The 14,070-nt window shown below is 36.6% G+C and overlaps 1 protein-coding gene across 1 annotated transcript; it reads right to left on the minus strand.

Annotated features, from left to right (window-relative positions):
- Positions 1 to 1,337: 1,337 nt before the first annotated feature.
- On the minus strand, positions 1,338 to 13,716 carry LOC125858905 (protein transport protein SEC23). The gene is made up of 2 exons (XM_049538677.1): positions 12,793 to 13,716; positions 1,338 to 3,250 (listed from the first exon to the last, which is right to left on the minus strand). The coding sequence occupies exons 1-2, from the start codon at positions 13,471 to 13,473 to the stop codon at positions 1,592 to 1,594; spliced, it is 2,340 nt and encodes a 779-aa protein (XP_049394634.1). The 5' UTR covers positions 13,474 to 13,716; the 3' UTR covers positions 1,338 to 1,591.
- Between the last annotated feature and the right edge of the window lie 354 nt (positions 13,717 to 14,070).

Consider the following 14,070-nt stretch of genomic DNA (forward strand, 5'->3'; position numbering starts at 1 on the left):
AAAGAATATTAATTTTCATTTGGGACCACAATTTTGAAGATTGAATACTTATTTGTAGCGGTCAATTTAAGGGTAGCTATAGTATAATAAATATTGAATTATCATATCGAAATCAATAATTAGAGGAGGTCAAATAGAATACATTTTAAATTAATTACATGAATTGATTGACCGTCTTGTAGTTTGTCTCAAAATTTACTCCTAATTGAGCTACGTGTCATGTTTTTCTAGTGTTGACTATTAATTTAGTTGTGTTTACTATTTTTAAGTTGTTATTATCTTTTACTCTTCTAAGAATTAACGTTTCAATATTTGTTATTATTGGTGTTTATTCGATCATATAAGGTTTTTGTAAATATTTATCTTTCCACGTATCAAAATGATAGAGTCTAAACTACAGAATCAAAATTTTGAGTAATGTTCTATGTTCTTCGTGTATTAAATACAAAGAATATTTTCAAGTCATAACAAAGATTTATGCTTCGTTAAAGTATATACTTAAAATAATAAAAGAAAAATTCAATCTCTTGGGATTAAGACTGAACTATGAGATCCAGTCGATTTGAATTTAAAAGACTCAAATAAAATAAGACATTAAAATAACTTTTTTTTGGTCTAGTATAAGCGTGTCTATGCATATGAGATATAGTTTAAGTTATATTTTTTTTACAAAGTAATTAGTGAAAGAAATACAAGAAAATAAGTTTAAAAGGTTGATAGAAGATTAGATTTATAATTTGACAATTCCAATATAATTTATATGTGCTTTTGTATCTTATCCCCTTTCATACATTATATATATGAGGATGAGTAAGGAATTTATATGAACCAACCACTACACTATGATTCCTCCACTACAAATATATTCCTTTATTCTTCTCATAGAACTCTTACATCAACAAATTTGCAAATTTGTAAGCAGTATTTAAATAAATGCTAGTAATAAATCTAGAAATATGTTGTTTTACTTTCAAAACTATAATCAAATTGATTCAATTTAGTTCGATCGATTTTTTTCAATTATTTTGATACAAAATTAACTTTGTTTTGTGATGACAGAGAATTGATAAAGGTGTGCTTAAAAGCACAATTTTTGGCTTTTTCACCATGATAACGTGTGAGATTGACACCTACTTTCACTCTTAGAGTCAAAAGTTGGTGGCAGAGTTACTAAAATTACAATACAATGACATTTTCACTATATATTATAGGCAAATGGAGTGGTAAGTAGTACGCCTGGTTCTACCACTATAGGGCCCAATCATACTCAAAAGAAGAGTTTGATCCTGACTAGAAGGAACGCTAGCTATATGCTTAAGGATCGTGGCAACCATAAGTATCAAGTATTTCTGAAAATAAAGTGGAACTGCAAAATTTTGTATTGTACTTGTAGTACACTATTTTCGTGTAAGCCAAATGTTCCACAAACAAAAAGGAAAAATTAGAACTTCCCATATGCAAGGCAATGAGGAAATGTTCTTTTCACCCAACCAAAAAAAAAAAAAGAAAAATCTACTTAACAAACAGACATTTTTACCTTGCTGCTAATGTACAACACTTTTATATAACTACTTTATACAACACTCAAAATTTAACCCTGCACTGCTAAAGCTTGCAAGTGCTCAATAAAAACTTGTAGGCTTAGTTCTTCAGTAAATATAATATCTGAGCCTTGTGTGTAAGTTGAGTTGTGTGTAACAGATGGATTCAACTTGGCAAGAAGAAATCTAGCCTGACTACTATGCTGGTCACATTTTACAAGCTTTGGCACAGGAATCCTTTCAGACACTAGTTGCTCTGCATCGATCTCGGGAGCTTCTAACAGTTTGCGGAAACTGTCGTGGCTAGGATCCTTGTCGTAGCCAAGTTTACGCCATTGTGCGATCTTAGAGCCATAATGAATAACCACATAGAAGTAGGAGTCAAAGAGCAAGATAACGTCCGGAGAGACGGAGCAGATATCTAAAAGAACAGGGACAGGGGGACCGTCGAATGAATACTGGAAAAGAGTTGGCTGGACCATAATAAGTGAGCGAACTACCCCCTCACGGTTCAACAACAGACGGAAAAAAGCAGTTTCGTCTGGGGTGCAGTTGAAGACATCAATAAACTGGGATCTCCTTAGATAGTAAATGAACTGTGGGAAAAGGGATAAATTAGTCGCAAGACGGAATGATGAGGGGTCTTCCGGGACATAATCTCCAAACTTTGAAGCAAAACGTATCAAACGTTTATCTAGCCACCGGACAACATCTTGAGAAAAATTGCTCTCTGCTCTATGAATGGCAAGCCTAGCCATCACTGAAGCTGCTGCTTCCTGATCAAAACCAGCAGCAATTTCCGGAGAGTGGTTCCCGACCCACCTTCTTGCAGCAGTGATCACCCTCTTCCGAATTCCCATCATGCTTCCATATCTATAGTTTGTTATGAACTGTATGAAAAATGCAGAACTAGGTTGGGCTTTCTGTTCATCCCCTACTTCGAAAAAGAAGGCAACACACATTTTATCAGTAAGTGCCCCCAATTTCCACATATAGGTACCTCCCTCGCCAATTTCATTGTCACTGACTGAACCATTCTTCTTCTGAAGAGAAACACATGAACCAAGAGCCCCACAAATTTTAACATCCTTTGTCGTTACTATCTCAATAGTTGCATCAAGACACATTTTCAAATTACCAACCTCATCATGGCTAAATATATGACACAAACACTTTCTGAACTGGTCCGAGTCAAATGACTCTGTTAACATCATGAACCCCCCTGAACTTTCAACTGGAGCTCTAAGCTCAGCTGCTCCAACTTGATCCAATGAACAAGCAAAGAGATCAAGAGCAATGGACGAATCAGACAATCTTCTAGATATATGCTTGTAGAATTCACTGGACTTCTTGTAGTATGGTGCATAACCATTACCAATGTCTCGCTGATTCCTAATGGTATTGCCAAAATCAGAGTTTACAATCATCCCTGGGCCGATTGTTGCTGGCCCTGAGGTGAAGACCATGATACGCGAACCTGCAGAGACCAAGCATCCTTCTAGTAGTCCAACAGCAACTGATACTGCTACTCCTGTAGCCCGTAAAGGTCTATGCCCTGGCATAACCTGCGGTGAAGAATGGATATCTTCAATTGCTGATGTGATGCTGAACTCCCCTTCTGATAGTGGTATCAGGAATCCCTGTTTTGGAGCCATATGTACCATTCCTGCTTGGTACTTCATTCGATGAATACCCAGGAGTTGCTTGGTCTGTGATTAAAGAAAAAATAGCAAAATGAACAAATTAAAGCATAATCCATAATGAGTTTCTAGATGTTGCTGTTGATGCATTTTTTTGTGTTGGTGGGCCGTGGGGGATTGGGAAGGGGCAATCAGGACCACAGAACAGGTTACGCAAGGTAGCTTACTTTAAATTGAATGGTTAAACCAGCTTGAAGCGACTTTTTATTACTATATCATTTTCCTTATGGTTCAGAATATTGATTAGTAAATTGGTCATCCAGAAACTCTAAAGCATTCTGAAGCCCTTCAAACTATTCTCAATTTGGGCAACACACACTTCAACTATTATTTATTTTTTGGTTTGGCATCTAAGCCTTGAACTAACCCCCTTTTTAATCAAGTATAATTGTATTGATAATGGGAAAGTCATATACAAGAGGTATACAAAAAAACATAGAGAATTTACAGATAGATATGATTCTTTACGAAAGACGCCCAATCTTCTACACAGATAGAGACTACATGAGTGCACCAAAAGGACATTATACGCAGGAGGCTATTCATCAGATGCACAAAATCAAGCTCTTCCCTTCAAAGGCTCTCCTATTTCTTTCTGTTCCTTATACCCACATAAGTTTTAATGGTGCAACATCCCAGGGTCAGTGTCTTTTCATCTTCTAAGGACCCAACTAAACAACTCATGCTTCACAGCACCCAACATGGTCCATCGTATTGCGAACCATCCTAAAAGCTACACCATAGACGTAATCTATGTCATCTCCCAATTGTTCTCACATGAATCAATAAGTAGCATATGTTATCCACATCTTCCTCAAGGTTTCGAGTTCAAAATCACCACTAGCCGTCAACCAAGAGAGAAAAGTACGTCTCTTAAACTAACCCCTTAAACAAACATTTATAGTCCAACCTTTGAACTGACAAAAGAGAAGCAACTGATCTATTGTATTAGTTTTTTAAGTCTAAAGGTTCAGTAGCAATACTCTTTACCCCTTTTGTTTTCTTTTTCCTCATTTGTGCACCATCATTGCTAAGCATCAGTCTAGCCCATCAAATGCATTGCTCCCTTTTCGTTCTTTTTTACCATGCTTCTTTTCTTCACTCTTTTCTGCTTTCTCTTTACTTTATTTCTTCAACTCCTTCTACTGCCTCTACTCTCGTTACGAATTGCTTCTACTGGCCCTTTTCTTTGTGCAAATACTTTATCAAAGTTAAGCTATGGAACAAAATATAATGTTGCAGCCAATAGTTGAATAAAGGAGGAGGAATCACCACCACCCCATTCACCCCAACCCCACACGCACAAAGAACATAATAGAAAAGGAGAAAAATAAAATTGTTGGGAAACAACTTTAGTGGTCACATTGGAACAACTTCAAGAGGATATAATGATGTGCTAAAGGTATCTGCTTTTGGATAGAAACAAAGGTGGAGCCTCGGTTTTGGATTTTGCAAAAGCTTTTTAGTTGGTGGTAGCTAACTCAAGTTTCTCGAAGGAGGAACACTTGGTGACCTTCTGTAGTTCATTGGGTAAGACCGAGATAGATTACTTACTACTTCGGAAGGGTTATTCAGAGTGAGAATCTTACAACAAAACATAAGCTCTTGGTGATGGATTTGAAGATTATGAGGAAGAGGAGGAGGGTTTTGTGTAACAGGTCAAGGATCAGATGAGGTGGCTTGACTGCATCCGGAGCCTAGGATATGGGGAGAAGTTGATGGCGATGAGGGGCTTAGGGGAGTAAAGGGGACGCAAACAGTATGTGGGACAGGCAACTAGTTGTTGTGGTCTCGAGGGGCAACTTTGGTGAGCATCAAGGTGATTGGTGGTGGAATGGAGAAGTCCAAAGAAAAGTGGAAGCAGAAAAGGTTGCTTATGAGAAGTGGGTGGAAGCAGGGACGAGGAGGATAAGCGAGAGAATGGGAACAATATAAGTCCTTGAGAATTGCAGGGATTGAGACACCTTGCCCCGCGAAACCCATAGCGAGAAGAAGAGGCTTGCACCACGAAGGCCAAAGCAAGGTCCCTCCCATGCTTTGAGATACACTCCGCAAGGTCCAGATCCCCTCGCTCTGAGCTTGTTCCGTGAGGTCCTCATTTTCGACACTTAGGCGAATTTTCAATTTTTGCACAGTAATTTCATAAAACTCACATAACTTTTCGTGCGGGGCTCAGATTGACGAATGGTTAGAAGCGTTGGAACACAAAATCACTTTTCCTTATTTGAAAAAGGTACCTAATCTCATACACACGATTATTATTAGTTTGGATTGAATCAAACACATTTAGCTAGTTCAACATGGCCAGAACTTACTAAGTGTTACATATAACATTATCATTCAAAATTCCTCATCCTATTATATATATTTCTTAATCATATGGTACTAACTGGCTGGACTAATTCAAATTTGTGTCACGTAAGGTCTATTAAGGAGAAGTGGTTTAACCGCTCCGTATAAAAAATCTTAATTTTAAGGATTCGAATCTGAGACCTTTGATTAAAAGAGAAGGAATCTCATTTGCTGATGGTCAAACCGCATCACTTGATGGTTATTAAAAACAATTAGCATCCAGAAAAACAATAGTAAGTAAATAAAAAGCACTAATTGAAAACGAGTGGTATGTTATATTGTTTTGTTTCTTCTTCTTTTTTGAAAAATAAAGATAAAGAATAAATTCAAATGAGGAAGATTAAGGTAATCTATGCTAGTTAGTTGCAAACTTTTCCTAATTACTTAGTTGATGCACTCTAATTTTATGATATTATACTCAACCCCGCTCTATCTCTAAAAATACAATGACCTCCCTTTATTTTAAATTTTTTTTGGCAAAGATCACTCGTGAGATGGTTAATCGTAAATGACATTTATTTATCTTTGAATTATTTTCTTTATTGGTAACTGTTATCTTTGCCACTTTTTATTTATTGGTAAATGAGTGTAATTATTACACTCATTTATACTGGATTACATAATATAATAATAATTAACTTTTTTATTGACTCGATCATATAAAACAATTATTATGCTGGTTTGGACAACTCTCTCACTAATTTCATTTCACAAATGTTTTTTTTAAAATTATTTTCTTTATTGGTAACTGTCATCTTTGCCACTTTGTATTTATTGGCAAATGAGTGTAATGGACACTCATTTAGTCATTTACATTGGATCACATAGTATAATAATTATTAATTTTTTTTGTTGACTAAATCATGTAAAACAATTATTATGCTTATAATAAATTGAAAGTATATACAAATACAGAGAAAATTCATAAAATATGTACAAAATCGAAAATAATTCAAGATTAAAGTTCCTTGTTTTATATATTGGAACATATTAGAAGGATAAATAAAGTAATAATTATACTATATTTTTCATTAAGTAATATAAAATAGGCAATTTAAGTAAGGGTAAACTTGGAAAATGCCAATTTTGCAAAACTTTAATGGAGTGATAATCGGCAAGTCCTTTATGAAACTCAAAAAATCTAGCCAATTAGATAATTTAATGAAGTTGAGGGTGGAAAATAATTTTGTTTAATCACAAGGAAAGTTTTGGTAAATCACAAAACTTAAAAACTGACGGGTCTATAAATATACAGGTTTGCTCTCTCATCTGTACTCACTCTGATATGAGATTGGAAGACTCTGTCAATACAAAATTTATATATCATACATCTTATTGTATTAGTCATGACAAGAAAGAGCTCTCAGATGCAAGAAAAAAGTGAAAAGAAGTCCACCAAAGAGATCACGTCCTCCAACAAACAGAAAGCTCTTTGCAAGCAAGCAACATATCTTTCTGTTTTGTGTGGAATCGATATAGTTATTATTAGTTTTTCAATTATAGATGAACCATTCATATTTGGTTTACCAAATGCTAAATCGGTTGTTGATCGATTTTTGCAGGTGAAATCATCAACTGAGTGTTCCTCAAGTTGTAGGATGACAATTGAAAAAAATTGTCACCCTAAAAAACATGAGAAGATGGACAAAACAAAAAAGAAGACAATCGATGACAAGGGAAAAGGAAAGGTTATTGAAGATGATTTTGAGCGCTCTACATCAAAAAATTTCAAGGGGACTGATTTAGAAAGAGAGAAGCAGCTGACACAAGAGATCAAAAAATTTGAAAGAGATTTAGATGATAAGATTAACGAGTTACAGTCAAAGATTATAGCAAAAGATACCGAAACAGGACTTAAAATGATTTCTTCAACCACACCGTCTAATTGGTTGGGTCTTTAAGTGAAAATTATGATATGATAAATCTAAAAAATATTTTATTGTGATCTATGTTTCTATATAATGATAAGTTATAATGTGAGACATGAATTTGATGTTGTTTATTATTTACATATGATGTTCTTTCTAGACATATACTTCTGATCTTCACAAACTTTCACATTTCACAGATACATCCGCTTTAACAAAATATATAATTAATATGTTATTACATATTATAAAAGTTTGGATAGTGATACTAGTATTTCACAAGAATATAACAAAATTACTTTTTTTTTGTGAGTTTATTTTGTGTCAACCTTTTATATAATTTTTATTTTTTTTGAGAATGAAAATTTTATATAAGTAATATTATATAAATCAATATTATATAAGTAATTTTTGCTTACTGAAAGTTTAAATCCCTCTTCTTTAACATTTTAACCTAACTTTGTTTTTTACTCCTCCGCAAAAGCTCCATCCTTTTTGCTATTTCAAAAACGCTCCATCCTTTTTGTACATTTGATGACTAAAACTCACAATCTTACAATTGGATTTGAGGGGTGCTTAGCATCCGAGCAACTTCCTCCGGCCGTTTCAACCTAACTCACAAATGTTAATGGTAAAATTTTACTAATTGTAATTTGAGATATTACTCTCTCCATTCTAACTTATGCGTTATCGTTAATTTGACATGTGTAATCCTTGATTTCCCTATACTGCTCCAGCAGTCTTCTCATAAGGTGAAGGACTTCTAGACTGGGTCGCCTTGGCATGAAACCAAACTGGTTCTATAAAATAGACACACCCCTCCTGACCCTCATATCTACCCTTTCCCCCAAACTTTCATCGTGTGGCACAACAACTTGATCCCCCTATAGTTGTTTCAATTCTGAATATCATTGTACTGACTGACAAAACTTGCAGTAGGGCTAATGCTAGGCAGGATGTTTGGAGACAAATCCTAGAGTCAAAAGGGTTCAACTTAAGCAGGACCAAGACTGAATACCTAGAGTGCAAGTTCAGTGATGTAACGCATGAGGTTGGCGTGGAAGTGAAGATTGATACACAGGCAATCCAAAGAAAGAAAGTTTCTTTACACAAAAAAGTCAAATAAAAATATACAATTCATCTTGATTTTCTCCAAAAATTGTATTTGTCTTCAAAAGCTCTATGGTTCCTCTCCTTCCAAATGGTCCACCATATGCAAGCAATGATAAGTTTCCACCAATTTTTCTGACTAACTGCCCCATCATTCTGATTCCAACATTTCAGTAAATCAACACTTGTTGCTAGCATTGACCATCTGATTCCTATTAGGTTCAAGAATGGTTGCCATAATTGTCCAGTAACATGGCAGTGAATGAATAGGTGACTATTATTTTCCCCGGCAGCTCCACGCAAAAAGCATATAATTGGAATCCCCTTCTTTGAAGTTTATCCTATGTGATGCAAGCATTTCTTACTACTAGCCAAGAAAAGCATACCACCTTAATAGGAGCCTTCATCTTCCAAATGGATCTCTGTGGCCACTGATTAGTTGATTGTCTGTGCCTAATCAGAATGTTATAAGCTAAGTTCCTTTACTGGTGGGCTTCCATAAAAGTGAATCTTTAGTATCTTTGAACCCTTGGAATGACTCCAAGGTCTTGAAAATTCAACAAAACACTTTCCAGATCCCATTCATGTAGTAGGTTCTGAAAGTAATATTCCATCTATGTACTCCTTTTGCTTATTCCAGGCTAATGTTTGGCGTAGTCGCAATGCTAAAGAATTCAGGGAAGAGTTCCTTTAGAGGTCCATGCCCAAGCCAATTATCACACCAAAAAAAGAATTTTCCTTCCATAGCCCACTCTTAAACCAATATTTCCAGCAATCAAAGACCAGAGGGATCTGATTGCTTTTGCTTTCCAGACTCCTACAGGGTCTCACAATCACCTTTGAACACCACTGGTCATCATCTTGACCATACTTGTCATGAAAGACATTTCTCCATAAAGCATATGTTTCAAGATTATACCTCCATATCCACTTCATTAGTAAACTTTGGATGTGAGCATTTAGGTTCTTGATGCCAAGGCCTCCAACTTTTTTGGATTTGATAAGAACATCCCAATTAACCAAGTGGAATGCCCTTTTTCCGTTGTTGCCTTCCCATATGAAATTCCTCCTGATCTTGTCAATTATTTTCCTTACCTTGCTAGGAAAAGGAAAAGAGACATGACATAAGTAGGAAGGACATCCAAAACACTATTGGCTAGTATGACCCTAACACCCAGAGATAAGTATTGTCCCTTCCATATTGCAAGCCTCTTTTCACACCTCTCTATGACACCACCCCTGATCTACAAGGCTTTACTTTTAGCACCCAAAGTTAGCCCCCAATAGGTAGTAGGTACGGAACCCACCACACATCCCAGAACACCTGCAAGTTCTTGAATATTGTCCACTTTATTAGCCAGGATAAACTGCTCTAATGCCAGTTAACATGAAGTCCAGAAACTGCCTCAAAAATCACCAGAATAGTTCTCAGATGTTTGACCTGATCAATATCAGCATCGCAGAGTACCAATGAATCATCTGCGTAAAGTAAATGGGTGATCTCTATACCACTGTTCTCCAGGTCTGTAACCTTGAAACCCATCGGGGCTCCTATGTCTTTTGTAATTTTAAACATCCGATTCAGTCCTTCCATAGCTATAGAAAGAGGAAAGTGGAGAGAGGATCACCTTGTCTCAATCCTCTCTCAAAAGAGAACCCTTCAAGAGATCCATTTACCAGAATAGAAAATTTGACAATCTTAATACAGCAGGTGATCAACTTCATACCAAAACCCATGTCTTTTAGAACTTTTAGGAGAAAATTCCAGTTAACATGATTGTAAGCCTTCTCGATGTCATGTTTGCAGAGAATACCAAGAGTCTGGTATTTGATTCTAGAGTCCACACACTCATTGGCTATCAATGTCGCATCTATGATCTGTGTACCTCTAATAAAAGTCATTTGATGTCTATCACCAGTTTATAATCAGTCTCTTGAGCCTTTCAATGAGAAGCTTAGAGATAATTTTATCAATTAGACTTATAGGTCTGAAATCTCTAAAACCTTTTTCTTGGGAATCAGGGCAACATAAGTTGCATTGAAACTCTTTTCAAAATACTCTCTCTTGTGAAAGTTTCTAATAGTGTCCATCACATCCTTTTTCACAAGATAAGAGTGGCGGAAATGAGGATGTTGAGGCGGTTATGCGGGCATACTAGGAGAGATAAGACTAGGAATGAATATATCCAGGACAAAGTGGGAGTGGCCTCTGTGGTGGATAAGATGGGAAAGTAAGACCAAGATGGTTCGGGAATGTGAAGGGGAGGTATGCAAAGGCCCAAGTAAGGAGGTCCGAGAGGTGGCAATGGTGGGTTTAAGAAGAGGTAGAGCCAGGCCGAAGAAGTATAGGAAGAAGTGATTAGACATGACTGACTCATCTTTAGCTTACCGAGGACTTGACCTTAGATAGAAAGTTGTGCAGATCGCAGATTAGGGTAGAGGGTGAGTAGTGGAGTGGTCTCGCTTTCCTACAGAGTAGGCTTAGGGGTAATTTTGTAGTTCCTTGTCCTACGCTCACTGTTACTACCTCTTATTTCTTGTGATTCAATTATTGCACTATTTTACTACTGATACTGCTCATTTTCATTGAATGTAATATAATTCTTTCTCTATTATTTATTATGCCTTCTTTACTTCTATATGTTCTTTGCCTTAATGCTCTGATATGCAATACTTGAGCCAAGAGTCTTTAGAAAACAACCTCTCTACCTCCATGAGGTATGGAGGTAGAGGTAAAGTCTACGTACACCCTACCCTACCCTCTTGAGACTCCCCCTGTGCGATTTCCTGGTGCTTGTTGTTGGTTGGTTGGTTTGCTGAGAAACAAGATTTCACTAGTGTGCGAAGGTGGGGATGTTGCGTCGGATGTCAAAAAAAGATGGCGAGAAGAGATATAGAGAAAAGAACAAGGGGGAGAGGGGAAGAGAAAGATGAGCATATACTTATTGAAGTGGGATGGAAGAAACAAGAAAAAAGTGGGGAAAAGTGGAAATTCACGAGAAAGAAACACAAAAGCAGATTAGAACTCGGGTTAGAGAAGGAACTGGAGGAGAGAGTACGCAAAGTCTAGTAAGAAAAAGAAGGGAAAACTAATGAAGTGGCTGACTACTCCTAAACGGTGAGCATTGACAAGAAGAGAATAGGAGAAGCTGGCATTTCCAACAATTCTCTGAGTTGAAGTTGATCTTAGTTAAAAACTCACGGAAGGGATCAGTCGCTACCGTTTAAATGTTTAGGTGGCTACATGTCATGGAAGATGTTTTATAGGGTATGTTGCCAAATTTGAAATAGTTATAGAGGCTCTGCAGCACTTTAATGTCCCAAATTTTTTAAAATGATGCCAAGCACGTGTTCTTTAGTTAGCATGAAGCTTCAGACTAGAATAAAGGCATAGATAGGACTCATTCAATGAGATCCCTAATATAAATCACACCAATGAAAAGTTGTATAAGGAGAAGCCATAACAGCAAAGACCAATCCATCACAATCTACACTACAGAAAGCATTGCCTCGTCTGCCCTCAAGACACTAAAACACTTCCTCTTAAGCTAACCTCTTGTGCGTCACATCATAACACACACTTGCTTCCCTTCAAATTAAATACAACTATTTGGCTAGAACTTTTACGATGTGCTGAACAAGTGCACTATACAAAGTGGAGCAAACAGGCCAGCTGACTGATTTAGCCTTTAAACATTAACTATAAGGTTTTGTCTGATAAAAGTGATCCTATATTCATATGCAGAACTGAGAACTTCAAAATAATGTCCCTCAAACTTCCTTCGACTCTTCTTTGGGGATCAGAAGAAATAGACTAAAAATTCAATGTGGAGCTTTCTTGTTCTCCTTAAAAGTATAGTGCTCGCCCCCCACCCGACTCTAAAGTTCCTCCTTTTTTATCCCCTTTTACTAATTCCCAAACGACAAAGGCTAATTCATCTCACATTTCTTACGAAAAGAAATGTATCAAGATTCAATCAGAGATCCACAGCTCAAAAACAAGTAAAGCATGCATTCCTGCATTGAACCCAAACTTCTCTAGTTGTTTCACTGATGCATCAAACATTTGGAAAGCTACCACTGTTTAAATTGCATTATCCTTGATATAACTAGGGTATAATATATTTCAGAAAGAAAAACAGCTCTTTGTTAATTGAATGCATTAGTAAACTGAACTAGACAAGCACATTGACAAAGGCTTAGAAATATGTCACATTTTACCTGCTCAGAAGAAAGCTCACGCTCACCGTGGAACATCACAACTCTACAGCACTCTCCAAAACCAAGATCGTAAACTCTAACCATTGAATCAAATACCACCAACCCAACTAATGCAGTTTCAGGCAATTGAGCAATCACATGAAGAAGCTCATTTTTCACCACCCCAAGCTCCTCATCCGACGTACAAGCATCCACAACAAACACAAACGCTGGGCCAATCCCATATCCCGCCCAATCCAAGCTCGAGGAAGTACTCGAAAACGAAGGCATTTTCGATGACAGTGACATATTTCCAAAATTAGAGCTCGAATTCGGATTTTGAGCTAAACCCCTTTTCCCCAAATGATACTCAACAGTACTGTACGTCGGGAAAAGTTCAGCAGGTATATTGTTTTCGTTGATTCCAAGATACGATTTTGGAAACGGGTTTTTCCGGTAACAAAACGGGCAAACCCAAATTCTCGATTGGTAATCAACACGAGCATATGGGTTTAAAACGGCGCCGCATTGGGTGCATATAAGAGGATCATAAGGAAGTACAGGGAGCTCGTTAAAATGCATCAATGGTGTACACATAATAGATAGTGGGATTATCAGACCTGAAGCTTCGGATTTTGATACTGGCCATGAATTCCATGACCACCGGAGACCTTCAATTGCCTCCAGTTCCACGAAATCCATGGAAAATTTTAGTATTAGGTATACGGATTAGTGAAATCTGAAGGCAAAAAATTGGATTATTAATTTACATAATCATGAAAAAAAAGTAAAGGGTTTTGAGTTTTTTTGGGGAAAATATTGGATTTGATTTTAGCGTAGGGGCTAAGTTTCAGAAAGATTCCGGCGATCGGCCGGCCAACGGAGTAAGAAAGCGGTGGGCCGCCGATTGGAGGAATGAAAATTTAATGGGGTTGATTCGATTCTTTGATAGTGAAATTGTGTGATCACGTGATAAAGTCATGTGACAAATGCTTGAGTGTAGATCTTAGGTGGCTTCTTGGTGGGGTTCGGGGAGGGGTTTCACTCGATATCTAATATTCGTACATTAGAAATTCTTTTCATACACAAAATGTGAATTTGAAATATCTTGATTAAGAGTGAATGATCATATATGTATATCATAAATCTTGAGGCTTTTGTTTGTAAATTAAGTAGTTATCAAGAAAATATTTACTTTGTTTGAATTCTTGTTATATTGATATTTTTTATTAGTTGGTTTATGTTTGATATGTTTGAAACAAAAAAAATGTTTTAAGCTTCTGATTTCTTTAGAGTAAT

The sequence above is a fragment of the Solanum stenotomum genome, chromosome 3 (genome assembly GCF_019186545.1).
Source record: "Solanum stenotomum isolate F172 chromosome 3, ASM1918654v1, whole genome shotgun sequence".
Lineage (NCBI taxonomy): Eukaryota > Viridiplantae > Streptophyta > Magnoliopsida > Solanales > Solanaceae > Solanum > Solanum stenotomum.